At 41.2% G+C, this 23030-nt stretch overlaps 1 protein-coding gene across 1 annotated transcript; it reads left to right on the forward strand.

Moving 5' to 3' along the window:
* Positions 1-1988: 1988 nt before the first annotated feature.
* Positions 1989-15420, forward strand: EIF2S3 (eukaryotic translation initiation factor 2 subunit gamma; the record flags this gene model as incomplete). Its single annotated transcript, XM_079549618.1, has 12 exons — positions 1989-2057; positions 4064-4127; positions 4638-4765; positions 4876-4997; positions 6393-6487; positions 7128-7286; positions 8742-8876; positions 9717-9811; positions 11297-11441; positions 11866-12035; positions 13052-13224; positions 15286-15420. The coding sequence occupies 12 exons, from the start codon at positions 1989-1991 to the stop codon at positions 15347-15349; spliced, it is 1419 nt and encodes a 472-aa protein (XP_079405744.1). The 3' UTR covers positions 15350-15420.
* Positions 15421-23030: the final 7610 nt, after the last annotated feature.

Genomic DNA, 23030 nt, shown 5'->3' on the forward strand with positions numbered 1-23030 from the left:
CAATGTGCAAAATTATTTGGTAGGAAGACGAAATATATTTTGTTATTACAACATCATTACTGTATTGTTTCTTACCACATTCTTGTATTCTTTCCTTCGAAACAAGAATGCTGGCAATGCATTTGCTATTGTATATCAGGAAATACTATCAGGAAAGAATGGAAATGGCATTTGTGGAAGTGGGAAGTGACATATCTTGTTAAACCAGGCATACTGGTTTGGCACACATTTCCTTCATCGCGTTCCAATCATATTGCTGGGTGCCTGGGAATTATTGCCTTGACATAAGCAGTCAGGCAAAATCTGGAAAGCTCCACACTTTCTAGTGGGCAAAAAACACTGCTGATGAATATGAATGTACGTGACACAGATGGTTACTAGTATTGAAAGCAGTTGCTCTGATCATAGGGGAAATTTTGTTAGCAACAATGTCTTCTAGGCCTGTAAGGTGTTTCCACAGAGGAGGAATCAGTTCAGTTCCCCACAGGGGAGAGTTGTGAATTTGGCTCTTAGTCTCTAAACTGGCTGTCATCAGTGGATTAGGGATTTTACTTCATTTTTAAGGAAAAACCTCACCTGACTCTTAAAACAACAGGTGGTAGCTGTCTGGAATCAAAGACTGAAGCTGCTTGTGTCTTCGGGCTGTATACAGCACTCAGCCTACAGAGGACACACTAACATGCCAACTGAAATTAACTTTCCACGAACTACATGGCCAACCTACAATACCTACGTTTGTCAATGGACAACTGTCAGATTTCTGTACTGGTTCCATTACAGTCAATATGTAATTAGAACTAACACTTTGGAGCAAGTAGGTCCTGAAATGTTATCAGCACCACTCATCTGAGCCTAATATTTCAAATGGCCACTTCTCCTCAAATACCATTATTTCCATTTTAGGTACCAGACAAAACTGCTGGCAAGTCATATCACTTACAGATACGTTCATTTCAGGGGAAAAAAAAACAACCCTACAAATTAGTTGCTTTGTGTTCTGCTTTTTTTGTTATCCTTTCTGTCAGAAAAGCTCTTTGTCCAGATACAGCACAAGTGTTACAATCCACTGAAACATCCCTCTGTGCCATTTTCTGAATCTGCTTATGGTAATTTCAAAGCCTGCAGTGGATCTCTATGGATGCTGCTGAGTTCAGGGTAAGATTCACGAAGGGAAAGGCTGATGGCCAGCAGAGATGACTAACATACGTACAGTGGCCTTTACCATTAGTGCCAATAAGCTGATGGCCACCAAACCAGAGATGCTCACTTCCAGTACATACAGTCGCACACCGCTTTAACTTCACCCCCATCTCCTTTCTGCACCACATCCCTCAAACACCCCCAACACACCTACGTTTCCATGCTGTTAGATACGCATCGACAAGCGCCGACGTCCTCACAGCCACAAGCACGGGCCGAAGCCTCCTGGCTTGGGGCGTCTCCCAACCAGGCCGTGCCTCATGCCGATCCTCCCACCGCAGTTACTCCGACACTTTACAGGCAGCGGCGGCAGGCGGTGACCCCGCGCCCGGCCAGCCCGCCGTTCTGAGAGATAGCCCCCCGTCCCGCAGGCACACGTGGAGGCACCGATGCCCCCGGCAGCCGTTACCGAGAGCCTCATACAAATCACCCGCACCGACCCGCCACCGTTACCCCGCGGCGGGCGCAAGGCGCACGCGCGCTGCCGCTGCGCACGCCCGCGCTCCCGCACGCCCGCGCATGTGCACGTCCTCGCTTCCCCGGCGGGTCCGGTTGCATCACCCGGTGCGAGGGTGCCGGAGGCCTTCTCGGGGCTGCCCGGCGCCGTGCCTGAGCCGCCGTCGCCTCGCTGCGGGGCTGAGGGCGGCTCCGCGTCGCTCAGCGCGGAGCGTCCCTGAGCTCGGGCGGGCCTTGTCGGGTGGCGAGTGCCGGGCGTGGCGAAGGCGGCGCCGAGGGGAGAGAGAGGTCAGGCGGCCGCGCGGCCGGCCCCGCTTCCTCTTGCAGCCAAGATGGCGGGGGACGAGGCGGGAGTGACGCTGGGGCAGCCGCACCTCTCCCGGCAGGACCTCGCTACCTTGGTGCGGCGCGTGCGGGGGGCGCCCGCCCGGCGCCGGGGGGTCGCTGCGGGCCGGGGGGCGTCGTGCGGCGGGCGGAGCGCTCCGCGCCTCGCCGCGGGGCGCCGCCGTCGCGAGGGCCGGGAGGCGAGCAGGCGGCGCGCGGGGGTGGCTGCGGCAGGGCGGCGCGGTGGGGCTCCTGTGGGGACCGGGTGGGTGCGTGGCTGAGGGGGAGCGGTGAGAGCCGGGCGGAACGCGGCAGCCTTCCGCGTGGCTGGCCGGCCCGATGGTGCCGAGGGCTCCCGCTGTGGTAAACAGGACGCTGCATCTTCGGAGCGGGCCGGCGGTGTGGGCTGTTCGGCGTGCCCGAGTCGGGTGGGTGTGCTGTGCAGAACTGTCGGGGAGGCGGCTGTTCTTAGCATCGCAGAATGGTTTGTGTTAGAAAGGATCCTTAAAGGCCATCGAATCTGTCTGCCCAGTAAGGGGCAGGGGCACCTACGGCTACATCAGGGTGCTCAGAGCCCCATCTGGCTTGACAGAGCCCGGTGCAGCTTGGCAAACTACAGAACGTTTTGAACATCTATATCACGTTTGGCGTTTTTTGTTTTATTATTATTAATTTCTTGTCACTATTCAAACTTGAGTTTGAATAGGAAAATTCTTTTTGTGTCCTAGCAAGTTTGTTAGTGAAGCACATTAGTAACTTCAGAAAGCTTCTTGACTTCTCTTCCTTTTTCACTGGGTATTTTGCCAGCTGGAAAGAGCCCAGCTACTCCTAATTTTCTGAACAACAGGAATTACCATTCAGCCCCATTCTGTACTTTGTTCAGTGGACCCTTGAAAGCCTTCAGCTTACTGTAGCCTGTTGCTGAGCTTAACCTTATGCTAGCCCTGAAGGAAAATGGCATTTGTGCTGATTCTGTACTCGGGGAACAAGTCTTTTGGTGGCGGGGTTTGCATCATTCACGGTGCTGTCATCCTGCTGTACGGTGCCCCCTGCAGGTCGTGGGCCTACTGCCGGCCTCAATGAGCTCAGGTGGTGAGTTAGCTGTCAAGTAAGAGGTACAAAAAATATAATTGTGGCAGATAGAAGGAAATTGTTTTGTTTTGGACCTGAACTTATTACTCATTTACTACTTGAGATATAAGTAAGATTGCACTTTTGTACGGTTATGGACAATTGTAATTATGTACAGAACCTGCTTGTGTCGCAGTGTAAATATCCTTTGATTTCACAAAGCTTTGTATCCTGTTCTGCAGCAAAGACACTTCATGAATCTTTGGTTGAACTCAGCAGCATCCATAGAGATCCACTGCAGGCTTTGAAATTACCATAAGCAGATTCAGAAAATGGCACAGAGGGATGTTTCAGTGGATTGTAACACTTGTGCTGTATCTGGACAAAGAGCTTTTCTGACAGAAAGGATAACAAAAAAAGCAGAACACAAAGCAACTAATTTGTAGGGTTGTTTTTTTTTCCCCTGAAATGAACGTATCTGTAAGTGATATGACTTGCCAGCAGTTTTGTCTGGTACCTAAAATGGAAATAATGGTATTTGAGGAGAAGTGGCCATTTGAAATATTAGGCTCAGATGAGTGGTGCTGATAACATTTCAGGACCTACTTGCTCCAAAGTGTTAGTTCTAATTACATATTGACTGTAATGGAACCAGTACAGAAATCTGACAGTTGTCCATTGACAAACGTAGGTATTGTAGGTTGGCCATGTAGTTCGTGGAAAGTTAATTTCAGTTGGCATGTTATAAACAATTTAATTTTGGGCATGGATGAGGTGTATTTTTTTTGTTTGAAAGTTTTCTTTTTTTGTATTTCATGCTTCTTTTCTTTATTGCTTTACAACCTAATCTGATTGTAGACTCGTTCCCTTTTTACCATTTCACATACTTAAGAAAACTTGAATGTATAACTCGAGTTACTTTAAGGAGTTTGATTGGATTTTGAGAAAATACGTGTAGCACTCTAAGCATTTTGATACCAAATGAGTAAATTGTAAAATCTCTTTCATACAGGATGTTACCAAGCTGACTCCTCTTTCACCAGAAGTCATCAGCAGACAAGCCACAATTAATATAGGTAAAAAAAAAAAAAAAGCAATAAATAAATCTAAAGAATGAATGGGGGACATGTTAATGTGGTGCTTCCTGGTGCTCATGTGTTAACGTATGGTACCTATGTGGAAAAATAAATTAAGAAATTCATACCTATACATAATGATATAGGTGAGGTATTTTTATTACAAATTTTGTCAGGATGCAGGAAGAGACTTGTCAGACTCTTCTAACTTAAAAAGCACTACAGTTTTACTTCAAGAGCACTACTTTGAATGAAGTGGGGAGTAGTTGCTACAGGAAGGTCTTTTTAATCTTTAAATTAGGAACTGAAATGATTTTCACAGTAGTAAAAGTGTTTGTTGAGAGCTCATTCTAGGCTGTTGTTCGTTTAGACAAAGTAACTGAGGAATCCATGTGTATTTTGATGGCAGCACTGGGCTTATTGGCTCCAGAGTGTTTGGGTAATTGTGTTGATGGTCACTGTACACATTGAATAGCGGTTAACTGACAAACATTTGCCTTTGAAACATAGGTACAATTGGCCACGTAGCCCACGGAAAGTCAACAGTAGTCAAAGCCATATCTGGTGTTCATACTGTCAGGTTTAAAAATGAACTGGAAAGAAATATCACGATCAAGCTGGGCTATGCCAATGCAAAGGTGAGTCACTGATAGAAATCGAGCAAGTATGTCTCTAAGATATTACAAGGTGGACATAAGCTTATCAGTAACTATTAATGAATTAAACTTTAAAAAAAAAATACTTACAGATTTACAAGTTGGATGACCCAAGCTGTTCCCGACCAGAATGTTACCGATCCTGTGGAAGTAGTACCCCAGATGAATTCCCTACAGATATTCCTGGCACCAAAGGGAATTTCAAACTAGTCAGGTAAATGCTGTAAAATTAGTGGTGTAAATTATGTTTGATTTAGTTATACTTTCTTTACGTAACTAAAAATAGTCAGGGTTGAGCTGCATGCTGAATGATAACAGCAGACCACATGCTCTTAGGCTCTGTAGATTGGATGCCCCAGATATGAGACATCATTTAACCTTTGTTGTTTTTATTAGTTGTGGTGCACGATCTGAGGTAAAGCACAGCTCTATTTTGTGTCCATGAGTGCTTTGTTCTGAAGTGAAACAATATTTTTTCCTGCTCTGAAGATAAGTACATGTTAAAGCCACCGGAATAAAAACTAATGTGGGCCTCACGTACCCATTCTTTTAAATTCCTTTTTTAAGTGTGACCTTTCTCTTACTGGAGGCAAAAAAGTTTTCCGAGTTCCAAAAAAGAATGTTAAATAAAGCCTGATTCTTAATGTGAGATCAGTCCTTGTGCTGGAGCATACGTGCCCTTTATTAATTTCATAATCATAGCATGGTCATTATACAAGTCTAGTAATCTAGGTAGTTGTTGTGTGAGTCTTTGCAGTGATTGAATGAGACTAGTCACAAAGGCTGTTGTATGACAGGATTCTTAGTTCAAGCGTCTGTATGAAATACATGCACTGCTCTAAGTGTGTATTTCCTTCTTTTAATCAGATCTCTGGTAGAGCACTTGTAACAGTAACTGCTGATGGTGTGTGATTGTTATGCAGCCGTTGTTAAGGTAGTGCTTAAAAGCATTAGGTTCTGTATCTTGGTGCTTATTTGCATGCAGTAGTTTTTAACTTCAGTTTACAAAGCAGCAAATTAGTTCCTTGCTCTTTGATGGTGTGTTACGTGGTTTCTTCATGGAGCGAATTGGCAGCAGAAAGCAATGTATTGACTGTGATGGTCTTGCACAACAAAAGCATAAGGTTGGAGCTCATGGCTGTAGTGTTGTTTCTGTGTGTAAATCTTTGAAGTGACTGGCAGTTTTAGTCATACAATTAAAGGCTTACGATTTTTGAAAATTTCAGAGTGGGAGACAACTTAAGAGATGGGAAATGGGATACAGTATGCTGTACCCTGTGAGTTTTGTTGTTGTTCTGGTGCATTTGAGTCAGTCATACATTTGTGAAATACTGCAGCAATGCCTAGCATGAATATAAGGTATTGAATCATAGAACTCAAAACGCAGAACATAGAATAGAATTGCTGTTCGGTAGCCTTTCAGTAGTCTGCATTTCTACAAATGTACTTCTAATGTGTTACTCCTCAGCAACTGGTTCCGTGTTCCTGTTTATTTGCTTTATTAATTTATCTTAAGGACTCATTTAATTGGTGTGTCTGCTTAGGCATTCACATTGACAGAAATTGTTGGTAATTGGCTTTTTGCCTTTCTCACTGTTGTCTACAACAGGCATGTCTCTTTTGTGGATTGTCCTGGCCACGACATTTTGATGGCAACTATGCTGAACGGCGCAGCGGTAATGGATGCGGCTTTACTGCTGATAGGTAAGGATTGCTGCACAAAAGCAGTGCTTCTCTTTGTTTTAAATGCCATAGGTCAACTTTGTGCAGGTTTTGAAGTCAAGTGGGATGAGGTGAATTATGAAATGAATGCTTTTGAGATGGGTTTGAGAAGCTTAAGTAAGTGGTTGTATAATGAAAATATAACCTAGCTAGCTGTTGTGTTTTTTCTTTAAAACATAGCTGTATGTACTCATTAGCCTTTTAGCCATCGGCTACGGTGATGGCTCTACGGTGCTATAACACTAAAATTTAGTCAGTGTATTTCCATGAGATGTTATTTTTGATTTTCCTCTGAAGTTCTCTTTAAATGTTTAGCCTCACCCATACAAAAGAGTCCACACACATCAATAGTAACAGTACAGCCAGATGGATATGGGCAAAATTGAGGTATAGGAGGCAAAACTCAGCTGAGGAAATTGTTCTGTTTTGCAAGGGATAGGATGTGAATAAAACTTATTTTTGTCTGTGGAACACTAGTGTCTATGATGATAGTCAGGTCTGTGTTCCATGCTGTTTGTTTTCTTTTGTTTTATGAAGACACAGCAGAAATTAGATTTCTTAACTGCATGAGTTTTGTCTACCTCTATAGCTTTTTATATTACAATCGCTTTTCTTCTTACAGCTGGTAACGAGTCATGTCCTCAACCCCAGACCTCAGAGCATCTAGCTGCTATAGAAATCATGAAACTGAAACACATTTTGATTCTGCAGAATAAGATTGATTTAGTGAAGGAGAGCCAGGCTAAAGAACAATACGAGCAGATTCTTGCATTTGTGCAAGGTAAGCTTTCACCAGCAAAAGTCTGGTCAGTGTAGAAGTTCTTCACTGTTGAAGCACAGTGTTTTTCTATATATTTATGAAAGAAGCCTCGTACTTGAACTACAGTGGTGTATGTGTTTGTGGAAATACGTAAGAGGAACAACCATCAGAGTTGTTCCTCTTCCATATTTCAGATTGCTTAGAGACAATAATATTATGGCTGTAGCTCAAAACACTTGATGTAAAATAGTAGCAATAGCTAATGTCTTGTAGCTTTCATTGCATTTGTGGTTTCTTCTTGGTAGTGCCGACAGTTTCTCTGCTAGGAACTGTACAGTAATCTTACTGCAATTCAGGAGAGAGTGAAACAGCATTCATAGGGGTACCTTGGGGTATAAACGTGTCATTTTTCATCTGTTCATGAAAGATTGGCCTTGCCTCTTTTTAAGTCCAATTCAAGCACTGTCCATAATTTCTATTCAATTTTATTCTAATGCTTTGAGGTTTCATCTTTCCCAGAAGCTTCTGCCATTTTCCTTGCTTGTCTGCTTTAACTGGGGTATGGTAAAAACTGCAGAGCTAGGTTGTCACCATCAGAGGTAGCTAATGGGTCTCTCCTTTGTTCACAATTGTTGCCTTGCATAAGCTGTTCTTAGCAGCCACATCAGTGGCTTTGGATAGAAAGCCAAATTCCTTTGTGAGAACTGCAGACACTGTGGGAAATATAGATAGAATTAAAACAAGTAATATTTAGCAAACCTTGATAACTAAATTCTTCTTTGCATAGAATTAGGTTTTTTTTCTAAAATACTTATTTGCATTGCAGAACTTAGAAAAGGTTGATCATTAAGTTGATAGGAATTTTGGTTCATCAAAATTAAGTCTGACTTGAAAATTAATATTGATGTATGGAATGTTTAGATATCCAATCTTGCTATGGAATTTCTCTTAAGATTTTTTTTCTGATCTGACCAAAAAGCAGAATATTGTCTGTCACAGTTTTCACAGAGCAATTGTGAAACTCCGTTGGAGCCAATTACCCAGTGGCAACACAAGGGCTGTTTCAGATTGCCTTGAAAAATAGGCCTGGCTGGTTTGAGCTGAAATATTAAAGGGAAGGGCAGATGCTGTGATACTTATTGCTTTGCAAAATATGTGTAAAGTGTACCTCAAACATTGTAAGTGCTTTTAACAGTTACTATGAGAATGGTGAGGTGCTGGAACAGGCTGCCCAGAGTGGTTGTGGATGCCCCATCCCTGGAGGTGTTCAAGGCCGGGTTGGATGGGGCCCTGGGCAGCCTGGTCTAGTATCAAATGGGGAGGTTGGTGGCCCTGCCTGTGGCAGGGGGGTTGGAGATTCATGATCCTTGAGGTCCCTTCCAACCCTGTAATTCTGTGATTCTATGAACAGTTACAGAACTCTTGATCGTGTTTCTACAAATACTGTATTAAGGCTTGATGTCAAATTTCTTTCAGGTACAGTTGCAGAAGGAGCTCCAATAATTCCAATCTCAGCACAGCTGAAATACAACATTGAGGTAGTCTGCGAATATATAGTGAAAAAAATTCCAGTCCCTTTGCGAGACTTTACATCTGAACCAAGGCTTATTGGTATGTAGATGCTTGTGTTTGAGCTTTTGTGGCTGCTATCTGTTATGGCCTTAGAATACCTGTGGCAGGATTCTTAAGAAGATGTGGGTTTAAAAAGAGTTTACAAGTGTTCTCCTCCTTTTAAAGTATTTTCTGGAAGCTGTGTTGTTTGTTTGTAGTTAAACTACTACACTTAAATCTATCTGAGGTAATTGTTGGCTTGGTATTGTGTGTACAACAGCAATAAAATGTGATAATGATGAGAAAGTTGTTGATTAAAATTTTAATTGCTAGAAATTCCATGTAACAAAGTACTGACAAACTGTTGTATGTGAGAATTATTTAATGAAAGTCCTACAGACAGGGTAGCCTGGTCAGATTTTCTGTATTAAGGAGTCTCAGTTCTTGTCCAGTATGCTTAGAAATCTAGTTCTGCTACAATGGATCTGTGTTTTTTGTCTTTCCCAGCAATCCCACAAAAAATGGAAGACCTTTTAAAAAGAAGTTTATAATTCATATGAACGCAGAATGTTAAAACACAGTTACAAAAATGTTGACATTGTGAATATTGAAGCTTTTCTCAGAATAACTGATCATTCCTTTCTTTTTCAGCTATTGATATTTATTCTTTGCTGTGAATAAATATCTTCTAAAATGTTGTTTATGTGGATGAGTGGCTTTAATGAATTTGAGAATAAAATCAGCTACATAAAATATACCTATTTTATTCAGACTGAATTATGTTTTTGTAAATAATTACATACCTTCAAGATGATAGGGAAATAATCAAGGTTGTTAAAGAAAAGCACGTGTGTTTTGAAAACTGGATCTTAACTATAAACTTGATTGTATTCTTTTTAGTTATTAGGTCTTTTGATGTTAACAAGCCTGGCTGTGAAGTTGATGACCTTAAAGGGGGTGTAGCTGGTGGCAGTATTCTCAAAGGTGTTCTAAAGGTAATCTTTTCTCTCTTCTTTGGAAATTTGTAGTGATGATAACGAGGAGGGTTTTTTGTTGTGTTTTTCTTCTTGCATGCTCAGTACAGAATCTATGAAATTTAGTTATATCTATATACCTGTTTTTTCTGTATGTGCTGTGCCTCATTTATACTTTCCTGGCTTTTACAGGAACAGCAAACACTTATTTTGCACTTAGGCATGTATATAGATAGATATCTATATAGATATATATCTGTTACTTTAGTCTTAGCTTTTTCTACTAATGATACCATCTTCATTGCTTACAAATGTGGAGGGAGCTGTGTTTTTTTTCTGTCCCACCACTCCTACTTTGTGAATTACTCTGAGGAGAAAGGGGGAAGCCTTCAAATGTGCCTCTGAGGTGTGAGCGAGTTCTTAAAGATCCCACTTTCCTGCTGAAGTATTCTGTGTATGCATACATATGTATATATTTTTTTCTCATGGGACATTGTCAATATATGGGAACTTTAAAAGTTATTCTTAGGCTGAAAAACAAATCATCTTTGAACGTTCATTCAACGTACATATTTTTGTCTTTTAGTTTATTGGTGATCAGTTACATGAATCAAATTAACTCCATTTTCCTCAGTGCTGTAACATTTCTAAATGAAATAGTTAAAAATAAATGCAAACCCTACAGTTTGAATGTTGGAGTTACAACTAATAAAGATCCTTTGCAAAAGCATTATTTAGAATGTAGTGGAGAGAGAAAAGTTTTTGTTTCATTGGAAGTAAGATGCAGAGGTTTAGGTATTGTTGGGTTTATACTAAGTAGTGCAGAAGAAGTACTCAGCTCTGGTGAGGCCGCACCTTGAGTTCTGTGTCCAGTTTTGGGCCCATCACTGCAGGAAAGACATTGAGGTCCTGGAGCGGGTTCAAAGAAGGGCAACAAAGCTGGTGAGGGATCTGGAGCACAGGGCTTATGAGGGGTGGCTGAAGGAGCTGGGAATGTTCAGTCTGGAGAAGAGGAGGCTCAGGGAGACCTCACTGCTCTCTATAACTACCTGAAGGGAGGCTGTAGTAAGCTGGGGGTCGGCCTCTGCTCTCGTGTAACTGGTGATAGGACCAGAGGGAATGGCTTCAAGCTGTGCCAGGGGAGATTCAGGCTGGACGTTAGGAAATACTGCTTTTCTGAGAGTGGTCAGGCACTGGAATGGGCTGCCCAGGGAGGAGGTGGAGTCACCGACCCTGGAGGTGTTCAAGGAACATTTGGATGTTGTTTTGGGGGGCATGGTTTAGTGAGAACTATTGGTGACAGGTGGGTGGTTGGACTGGGTGATCTTGTAGGTCTTTTCCAACCCTGGTGTTTCTGTGATTCTGTGAAGATCTGCAGTAGCCCAGAACCAAGGGTTTGTATCAATCCTACAGTCTTGGAATAAGCACATCTTGCCTGTGACTAGAAAACTAGCTTCATGTTCCTGTGAAACAAATTGTTAACAACTTTCTCACTTCTGTAATTAGGTCGGTCAAGAAATTGAGGTCCGACCTGGTATCGTGTCCAAGGACAGTGAAGGAAAACTCATGTGCAAGCCAATCTTTTCCAAAATTGTGTCACTCTTTGCTGAACACAATGATTTACAGTACGCTGCTCCAGGAGGACTTATAGGTAAGGATATTCTTTCATTGAAGAGATTTGTTACCTAATGCTTATTGGAAACACTTGTTTATTACACTAAAAGTCACTGCTAAGTGAAACCAAGAAGGCTATGAGCAGTTTAATGTGTATTTATAAAGAGGCAGATGAATGACGTGTATGGAAAGCCAGTATTTATGAAATAATTTGCCTGAAGGTCAGTAGCCAACTCAGTTCAACTTGAATTGTTAATTGTATCACCTTTAACAGTAGAATATTTCTTCATCTGTTTAGACAAAGTCAGAATGTCAGCAAGACTCTGATAAGTGCTGCCCAGGTAATAGGGAATTCCCAGTACATTCTCATATTGTTTTTAGATCTCATTCAAGTATTTGAAGATGCAAATGTGACAGCCACCTTTCAATTATTCCTTGTGACGTTCCTTGTCGTGTTGTAGGTGTTGGAACTAAAATCGACCCAACGTTGTGCCGGGCTGACCGAATGGTGGGGCAAGTTCTTGGTGCGGTTGGAGCGTTGCCTGAGATATTTACAGAGCTGGAAATTTCCTATTTCTTGCTGAGACGACTGCTAGGTGTGCGCACTGAAGGAGACAAGAAAGCTGCAAAGGTCTGTACTGCTTTTTGGTTGTTTTTTTAATATAAATTGAAGAGCACCGTGGGCTTTTCTCTGATTTCTGTTAAGACAACTTGTGCAAAGTTGTATTAATATGTACGTTTTTGTATCATACAGTGATTCTGTTTCCTGTTTGTAGGTGGCTGTCATAAATCTGTTGTCTCTTTAATGTTGTAGAATAAAAGTTGTCAGAGGAGTAGGAATTCAGATCAGAGTAGATTAAAATACCATGAAGTATTTACGTCTACAATTCAGATGTTCTTCAGACCTCATTTGTAGCTGCTATCCTTTGCTGTCAACCTATTAATGTGTGCAATAATCAGTTTATATACACACTGATCTACTTTCTGCTTGCGTGCTCTTTGTAGATTCTCTCTCTGAAGAACTTTTTAAAGCTAACTATTTCTGAAACACTGCAGTCAAAAAGAAACAGTGAGCTTAATATGTAGTATGGTCTTGTGTTCCATAATCCTTTTTGCACTAATCAAACTACAAGATCATTTTTAATATTAAAGCTCCTTTTTGAATTAGAATCTTTTTGAATTTAGAATCTAAATGATTTGGAAATCCTTTTGATGTGTGTAGGCAGATTATTTAAAGAAACAGTAACTTCATAGCAATATCTAAGACAGTTGTTTTGCTTTCAATGCAGTATATGCAATGCTCGGTATGTATTGTAGAAAATTGCATGACACACCTTCTTGGAATTCCTCTATTATCTGTGCTACTGCATACAGAGCATATTCATATGTTTGTCCTTCACAAGAGCTAAAAGTAGACAATTTTTTATCCACAAATGCTCTTTTGCATCATTTGTGCATGGGTTATATATAGTTTTTGCATTTCTCAGCTATCTTGTTTTTGTTTTGCAGTTAAATCACAGATGTTCAGTACTGTCTGTGGTATTTCTCTTCATTTGAGCGATTGTGTTGCTAAATACTGTTGCTTAGTGTGAATAGGTTATTTTAAATACTACAGCTTACATTTAGAGTGTGTGTGTGTTATTTCAGGTGCAAAAACTATCAAAGAATGAAGTTTTAATGGTAAATATTGGATCTTTATCTACTGGAGGGAGAGTCAGCGCAGTAAAGGCTGATTTGGGGAAGATAGTGCTGACTAACCCAGTATGCACAGAAGTGGGAGAAAAAATTGCCCTGAGTCGAAGAGTTGAGAAGCACTGGCGGTAAGTTGGTGCTAAATTGGTAGAATACCTGGCTGTTACCATGTAAAAAAATAAATCATGTTAAAAATAAATAGATAGATCTGATCATGCTCTAGAATAGGAATCTCTATTTAAAAGAATTTCTCTGAATTCTAACACACTGATACTGTTACTGTGGGGTGCTTCATCTTATACTTTTGTCCTCTTTTAGAAGAAGCGTGGTAGGTGATGAGATGTCTGTTACTTGACAGACAGGGAAACATCTGATATTTGTGGTTCTGTTGGTAAAACAGCCATGCAGTTGAGCTAACAGTAGGCAGCCTTGGAGCAGTGGGTTGAAAATTCAAGTAATGTTAACACCAAAGCCTGTCTTCATGTGTGCCACTGTCAGTGGAATTCAACCTGTGGAGCAGTATGGAACTTGCAGTGCAGCCTCTAAAGAAGCAGTAGGGGAGTGGAGATGGAGTGTACAAAGTTCTAGCATTTTACATTCCCTGAACAGAGGGAAAAGTATTAATTACTTCGATCTGTGTAAATGCCAAGTATAAAAATGGCTGCCTGCACTGAAATATATGGAGGCTGAAAATGATGAGCAGGTTTAACTGATGATTCGTTTCAGGCTTAGTATCATACTTGCCTGTAGATGATTATACATATGGTGCCTTTTACATGTTCTACATATTCCATAAGGATTTAACAGTATTTGGATTCCTTGACCCTACACAGCTCTTACAATGTGAGAGACAGTATAAGGGAACAGAAGCATTCACCTGAGATGTTCTTGCTGTACGAAAAAGAACTAAGACTAATCATCAAGAACTAAGAACTAATCATCAATGGATGATTTTTCAGATAGAAAAAGCATGAGCAATTCAGTGTGTGCTGTCCTGGAGACAGCTGATAAATCAGAGAAGTGGTTATTCCCTGGGGAAAGGGAAGAAGAAAAAATGGAAAAAAAAAAATGACGTGTCTTAAGCAGGCTTAAAAACCCAAACCAATTAAAGTCAGTGAAAGCAAAATGAAGAGGAGAAGCTATGTATATTGGAAAGTATGTCGTTTTAAGCCACGACTGCCAACCTATGCAAATTTTAATGTGAGGTTTGTTCCAAGGCATCTGGCCTTTGTAGATTACTTCCCGATCGTGAAACATAACCAAATTTTGCCAAAAGCTGATTTATTTCTCTATGGTTGGTATAATGAGAAGGAACTTAACTGCTTGAGGGAATGGAATACTGAAAAATGAGAAAGCAAGAGAAGAAGAAATAAAATAGGAAATAAATATGTGAAGGCATAGAAGTTAAGTAGCTAGCACACGGCGAAGCAAACAGCGTGCATTAGTGAATTGGAAGGAACTGTGGTTTCAAACATGGAATAGCTTACAAGCTATGAATGTGGCCTCAGAAAGTAGGAAGTGCTGCAATAATATAATTCAGTTCCTCTTTTCACTTATCTGTCGGAGTCCAGAGGGAGCCCCTACTGTTAGCAAATTAAATGGGAACATGCTTGTGGTTTCTGTGTAATTCCTTGCCAAAAATGAAAAATGTGTTTAAGGTAGTTCTATGGACTGCCTGCTGACTGTGGAAATGAACACAAGTTCTAAGTATATTCTTCTTCTGAGGCAACAGCGGCCTTTAAAAGGGACTTTAGTGGTACTGAACTTACCTGAGGCTTGAGTTACCATTAATTTGGGTTGGGCTGCAAGCTCATTAAGAGTTAAATTTGCATTTTTACTGCATTTGTCTGTATTTTTCCGTGTACGTTTCTCTTTGAAAGTAATGCAGCACTTAGAGGTAGAAAGAGAGAAAGCTATAGTTAGAGTTAACTGTTGCAACATACATTACAGAATTTTCCATTTTTAAGTTCACCATTCAAAGGTACATGATTACACACATGCCAATGTTCTGTGTCCCCCATCCTTCATTCTGTTTCTACTAACCACTCTTAGATCTGGCGGGATGTTCTGTGAGGGAGGTGAGTGGGGAAAAAAATCCAAAAGGCTTAAGTGTAATAGAAGTTTGCTGATTTGTTCTGGCTGTTTCTGCCTGCTATCGAAAGTGATATAAACTGGTTTTCGTTTTGCAGTTTAATTGGTTGGGGTCAGATCAGAAGAGGAGTGACAATCAAACCAACCGTTGATGACGACTGAAGAACAAAAAAGAATGCTTCATTTGTAAAGATGAAGCACCCATTTCTATTTCGGAGGGAGGATAACTTCACAATGGAATTGGAAGCTGTGCAACCATTGTCTTTGAATTGTATGGCTGTCCTTGTACATTTTATTGAATTTTACCCTCTTACTAAAATACTAGTCACTGTCACCATTAAAAGTGTAAAAGAATTGGCATAGAAGTGGGTTTCATTTTCCACATTTTAGTAGAAATTAATTGTACATGTCTCATGGCATGTCTAATGTTATTTTGTGTTTTGGACATACCTGTTTAATATCAGTCAAGCCAGCCCCAGTGTAACACACAAATGATAAATGTGGTATTGAAATAAAATATTGCTTATTTTCATCATGTAATGTTTTGAGTAACAAAAGACAGTGGTGATTGTTCAACAAGTACATGAATTAAAGGCAAGCAAAAGCCATTCTGGCTTTGAAGACTAGTAACCTTTCTGCACAACATCTTGGCTTCTTTAGGTGTTTCTGCTGTTTACAGGAAAAGCTTTCTTCCTAAGTTTGTGTGTTTTTGACCCATGGGTTGTGACTGTGCTACGCTTTCTAATTAAGATGGCAGCATTGACTGACTTAAATTTGTCCCTTCCAGTGTTACGAGGAGCTTTAGATAAGCCCTTCAAGAAAGAGACACAAACTGGATCCGAATTGGCAGTGCTTTCTTTGAACTTCATTTAGAATGGATTTATGAAAAGAACATAGTTAATGTGAACCATAGCTGCTTGTCGTTATGGAACTTGATGTGGGTGACCTGGCAGAGTTTGAATTTCTGTTAAGCTCTTGAGCAAATCATAGCTGTGATCTTGAACTACAAAATACCAGGGAAGTGATGTAAAGGGAATGGTACTGGAGGGAAAAAAACAGTTTGTCAACCACGTGTGCTTGGCTAGTCTGGATCTTGCTCCTTGGGAGAAAACAATGTAGTATACTCACTGTAGGATACTAACACTCATTTAGGTTTCATGTTTTCATTTGTACTAATGTATTTAATTTTAGGTATTTTATATATACTGGGCTCTCTATGAAATCATGCTACTTTCCATATTTTTATACAAAGTACTGCCTTCATTTTCAAAACCTGACTTGAGTTATTCTGTTCAGTATCTTAAAGAGCATTCTAAGGGTAACTATTTTTTTCATTCATCACGATGGACTTCAGTGAAGCAGACTGTTTTGTTTTCAATTGCACGTTGTATTTCATATTGCCTTATTCCATCTATGTTCTTGTACTCAGTTTCTCTGTTTGTAAAGTACTTCTACCTCACGTGGTGTTGAGACTAAATACATGAATATTTGTATAGTGCTTCTCTTTTTTAAAAGAGAGTGTCAGATACAGTTCTTCCTGATTCTTCCATTACTTGACCAGCATAAAGCTTTGAATATCTATTTCAAATGCTTCATCTTCAAAGCTCTGGAAGCTCATTTCTGTAACTCTTGAATTCCAACAACTTAGATAAACTTAAGTCTTAACTAATTTACGGGCATGGGGGCACAAAAGGAAAAATAGGCCACCACAGAGAACAGGCTTGATACTGCCACAAAGTTGAAATCTATTCCTAAGAGTTCTTCCTGGATGTACTGAATAGTGCATGGGTGTAACACTGCAGAAATGCCAAAGTGCTTCAAAAGTGGTTAAGCACCCATAGGTGTTTCTAGGCATCCAGATACTTTGGAGATTAGATGTTACTGTCTCAATGTGCAATTCGAAATGAGTGCTGTAGGCTTTCCGAAAGCCCTAATATATTCCTTCATGTAGGGAACTAGTAAATACAAAGCACTTGTCTCCTTCTGCTAGGACTAGCAGTCATGTTTCCTTCCAGCTGAACAGCTGTGGGTCATTACTTAATTTGGGTCTAAACATACTCTCTGATACCGTCTGCCGTGGTAGATACTAAATTCATTAAGTAGGTAGTGTAAATGATATTAAGGAGTGCTTAGGTTTGTGCGTGCTGTGCCATGCAGAACAAGCATAGCCTTAGAGCATACTGTTGTTGAAGAGCTGTCTGGACCCCACTCTGTTCCTGGCCCTTCCTAAGAGAAGGGATTTTAGGCACATTTCTAATTGACTTGTGGGCTGTGACCTCTGTGACAAGCAGCATGCTAAATATTCTACAAGTAATATCCATGTAGTTGTGACTTTGTTGTTGTTTTTTAGAAAAGGGGCAAGTTAGTGGTAGACAAAATAAAATCAAAATGCCTTTTTGTCTTTCCCCAGTACTTTGGCTGTTTCCGCTGCTTAAGTTGTGTTCAGAATTAGGCTGAGCTGACTGAAGAGAGGAGGCACATCAAAGTATGGAGCATCACTGTTTCCTGGAATACATTGGTTGGCTCTGCAGCTGGAAAGGTTACACAGGAGAACTTCCAAATGTGTGGTAGTGCTACTGGTAACAGCTACAGGCTGGCTTTGCCACTGTCACAGAAATACTGGGAAGAAGTCCTTCTTTGGTGACATAGTGACATAGTGACATTTCTCAAAAGCATCAGTACATTTGTGACTTACACTGTTGCACATATGCAACATTAGCTCACCAGCAAAAGGTCAGTGAGCAGCTGTGCTGGAAATAGAATAATTCTGAAGTGCAAGAAAGGAATAAAGAAAGCTGAGAGCTTCTATTTGCATGTGTTACAACCAGAAAGATTAGCATGGTGGGAGGGTAACACAAAAATGTAATGACAAAGACTACCACGGATAGAATGGTATTTCACAGGAAAGAAAATGTGCTCACCTATCTCCAAAGATCTAGGCTCAGAGAAAGGACTCCACAGGAGCCACAGGATCTCCAACCAGAGATCCCTCCCCAAGTGGCAGTCAGCCCTTAAATGAGGTCTAAGAGGGGTGCAGCCAGGCTCCACTCCTGGTCACACAGCAGAATTGCCCTCATCTGTGCTCCCAGGGCTGACCGGGTCCTTTTCCCAGGTGATCAATCCTTGGTTCAGGCCATGCTTGAACAGTTCCTATACAGCGTGTGATGCTTTATGGGGTCTATTCTTTGAAGAAAGAATTATAAGGCACTGAGAAAGATATCAAGTCTCGAAAACGTGGTTAGGCTTAGATTCAGAAATAATAAAATAAAAAAATAAAAATTAGGGCAGTGTTTTCTTTTGTTGTATTATATGCTTTAAGATGAAGTGGTTTTAGGAAAAGTTGGTTTGTAATCATACCCAAAGGCAGTAAGAAATAGATTCCTAAAATGCAGGGCTAGTTGCTCTCTCCTAGTTAAACCCAGTGGGGGTTTCTTTAAGCTAGCCTGAATAAAAGGCAGGAGGGGAATAGCGAGGGCAGTAGCGGTTCTGACAGTCCAGCACCGGTTGTGTTAGCTGCTGTGCAACCCCAGCACAGTTTAAGCTGTCGTGCAGCGTTTTGTAGTGGCTCGGGTTAAACAAAAGCGTCGTGACAGGGCCGCTGCTGACTGCAGGCGTTGTGCCAGGCGCCGTTACTTCGGGATGATGTAACGAGGCGGTGTGACGCAACGGAGCTCTGCGGTACCGCGCGGAGGCCTCTGTGCAAACGGCGCGGAGCTGCAGCGCTGCATCAGTAATGCTTTCTGTAACTTTCACGTGTCTCTGGGAAGTGCCAAGCGCAGGCACAGCTCGCACCAAGTTCTGAAGAAGCGTGAATTTTTTTTTCAGGAAAGTCTTTGCTGATTTTGTTCCGCTACATACAAAATCCGGACGGCGTCTCGCTGCGTAGCCAGGGCTGGGCATCTGCAGGCTTCCCAGCGGCCGCCCTCCCTTTCTCGCAGCGGTATCCAGGTATTGCACCAAGCGCAGCCTTCAGAGCCCGTCCCTTCCCGGCCGTACGATGGCGCCTGTGCCTGTCTGATGGCAGCCAGCTGCCTGCCAGCCGCGGTGGGCGTCCGTCCTGCTTCAGCTCTGCCATTGCCATCGTCATTGCCATCGCTGCTCGGCGCAGTGCCCGATGCTTCCAGCACCGCAGTGTGTGAGCTTTTCAGCTGCAACAGTCAAACATGTTTGTAAATGGCACAAACATGTAAGTTCTCCTTACTTTTCTCGAAAGGGTAAAAAATGACAACCTGAAAAAAGCACCAAAAACAAAACAAGCAAACAAACAAAAATTAGCAAATGCCACCAATTTAACTCTTACGTTCCATAATCATAATAAATGTTGGTCATTCCAGCTCCCGCCCATGGTAGGAGCAAGGCCTGCTGGGCAGCTCTGCATGCCTTTCTCCCACTGGCAGCTTAGGGTCCATTTGGTGTGAGGCTGATCTGAAGGGATTTTGGAGCAGTCGGATGAGTCAGGGCACAGCTCTCCTCCACTGCCTCTTGGTCAACACTGGTAAAGAAATCAGACATATGAGACAGGGGTTGTTCTAAACAGAAAGATATTCTCAGCCTTCTTCCTCGCCAACACTGCAGTTAGTTACTGCTTCAGTTTATTTACAATATGATCGAAGGGCCTGAAAAGCTTTTCCTTCTTCAGATGCCTTAAGGTTTTCTCTCAGGTTGTATGATTCATTTTTGTTCCTGTTTGTGCTTAATCATCTGTTCTTAATCTCAAAATGTTTCATTTACTCTAACTACTCCCATTCAGAATTGAACATCTCTGCTTTGGGAAGGTTTCATACCAGGACTTTTTTAAAAACTATTTGATATGATTGGTACTGGATATACAGATATTTTTTTTCTTTTCTACTTTTTCCTGCTTACAGTGAAAATGTCACTGATAACAAAGCTTAGCAAAAACTATTCCCCATTTGTTCCCGCAGTAGTAAATGTGTATGACTCAATTATCTATAAATTTAAGATGTTGTCACACTTTACACCAACAAAGGTATGAGATCATCATTGTTCGTTCCACAGCACTTGCTGGCATTCCCATATTCCCACGTGGCTTTGGCCTCTCACCTGCCTATCTGATAACACGTGTATTAATGTGCTGAGCCAGCAGCACCAGTGTGTCCCAGCACATTGAGTGTGTGCACACCTCAGGCACACAGTGTCCTACTAATACCATGGGACTTTCAGGTGCTTAAGGATAAGCTTGTGTTTTGTTTCATTGCTTTAATCTTAAATCACTTCCATTTTCCTGAAGGAGGCACAATCCTTTCTTCATGTTACTGAGTTCATACTATTGCTATTCCAGCAGTGTGTATCTTTGTGCTGGAAATTTACCTTTTCAATGGCACGTTTGCCTTGTAAAGGACTTTCAACTTTTTGTCAAGGTGTCTGTGTATACACTAATAGCACAGACAAGTGGAATCTCCATCCTTACTAGTGTAACTTGGCAAGCTGATGGACTGCTGACAAGTTCCTGTGCACACTATTACAGAGCACAAACCCCCCCACCAATGTAAGGAGCCTAGAGACTCTGCATTCCAACTCAAGTAAGGATGAAGAAATAAGGGGCTTCATCAGAGAGACCTTTACTTCCAGAAGCTGTGCTTTGCTTTTACTTTTGTTCCATTCTCAAGTCCTGTAGGTCTAATCGTACATGAAAGTGTCACGTCACAACAGGTATTTTCATGTAAGTTTAGGAAAGAAATTGCTCGTGTCTGTACTGAAGGAACCCATTTTTCATGACTATATGGTATCTGAGATCCGAGAGTTTCCACGTCTCATATACACATAGCTGCAAGAATTTTGCTTGACACAAAGTTCACTTTTGGATTCAGTTTTGAAACAACAAATACATAACTAAAAAAAAAGTTTATACTATTCTACAATTCAAGTCCTACTGAAAACAGAGTTTGCCACTCAACGTGATGATTTGTTTTGTAATGCCCCACTGTCTTGCTTAACTATTTATTAGAGAAGGGAGGGGCTGGCACAGTCCTATTTCAAAACACAATGCTTGTGTAGTCACCAAGGCAGATAGCCCTCAGGGCCATGTGCAACTTCTTTAGCCAAAAAGAGAATAAAAATACCTTTTAACTGTCTGAGTCTTTCCTGGCCCTTCTTTTTCAGGATCTCTCAGGCTGTCCTCCAGCTATGTTAGGTTGAAATACCACTTCTTTCACCTTCATCACAAGTAGCAACAGCTTGCAAAGAGGTACCTTTGGTTCTTGAGAAATAAGACAAATGAAATGTGAGCCTACAGAATTATAAGGTAAGCCTTGGACTGTTTCCCCTAATCTTTTGTTCTCTCTAATACAATGAGAATTTAAACCAAGAGGATGTTATTTGAAACTGTAGAATGAATGTTTAACCTCTCTACCCTGTTAAAAATTCCTTTAAGCTTGCACAGCACTAAATTATGAAATTAATGCGGAAATTCTGCCTTTAACAACTAAATGTCAAGAAGTCTATTGAGTACTGGTAAGCCAAGAAATGTCAATGCTTTTCATGCATTATCCAGAGGACAGCCTGCTCCACACAAGGACCACTCTGCTGTTTGAAATTAAGATCTCTTTTAAAAACTTTTTTCTTTCTACAAATTTGATTTTCTTTATTACTATCATTTTTTAACAAGGGAAAATAGCCTGCAGCTTTGGTCTCAGGCAGCTGTAAAAACTGTGTCTGGAACCTTTCCAAAAACAATCAGCTTGAGGCCAACACCCCGAATGGAAGATTTCAGACTTGTTAAAGCTGGCAAAGTTCTATGAGCATCTGAAAACTTGTATCATGCAAAATGTCACACATCTTCAAAGTAAGGGATGCTATGCTGCCAGCCTCCAATGATTTAACTGAAGAGATTACCTGAGATATACAACTGCGCAGATCTCATTGGCCTTCCAACATTTTCACCAGTTTAAACATATTAGGTCAGCTTAAACCTACTGCTTTTGCATAACAACCATGAGAAAGAATGTAAACAGACAGATGCTCTCCTGACACTTCTCTACAGCCACCTTGCAGAGCACAGCACAAGTAGACCCAACATAGACCCTTTACGTTCCTCTCCTTGTTCCAAACACACTTCATGCTTCTGCTGAGATGCATGAAAATACTTGAATAAAGAAGTCAGTCATCAGATTGGTAATTCTGAACGCATGATTTTGTTACTCTTCTTTGTAAATAGAACAACTAGAGGCTCTGTCCAAATCTGAACCCATTCTTCAGATATCAAGCTACACTGACAAATACAATGCTTACATCCCATTTTATTGTTCAGCATGTGTACTTCCTATTCCTTTGCCATTCAATATCCCATCCTCACCATAATGAAATGCCTCCAAATGAAAAAAGTTGCAATTCTTTCATAGGTTTTCCTTTATACCTTATTTTTAATCATTTTACAGACCTCAGCAAAGGTATATGGCAGGACTAGGAAAAATTATTTGGTCGAGCATTGGAACAGCCTGCTCAGGAAGGTGATGGAGTCCCCCTTTCTGGAGTATTAAAGGGAAATATCAAAATGGCACAGAAGGACATGGTCTGGAGAGAGGGCTTGTTAAATCAAGCTAATGGATGGACTTTCAACGGTCTTAGGAAGTCTTTTCCAAACTCCGTGATTCCATGATTGTACGAAAGTGTGCTTTGAAAGACTGCTGATTACATGAAAACTTGCTTCTCTGAGAGTGGTCGAGCATTGGAAAAGGCTGCCCACAGAGGTGGTGGGGTCATTGCCCCTAGAGGCGTTCAAGAAATGTGAAGATGTGGCACTCAGGGACATTGTTTATTGGGCAATATTGGTGGTAGGTGGACAGTCGGACTGGATGATCTTAGAGGTCTTTTCCAATCTTAA

The sequence above is a fragment of the Tetrao urogallus genome (assembly GCF_951394365.1).
Source record: "Tetrao urogallus genome assembly, chromosome: 1".
Classification (NCBI taxonomy): domain Eukaryota; kingdom Metazoa; phylum Chordata; class Aves; order Galliformes; family Phasianidae; genus Tetrao; species Tetrao urogallus.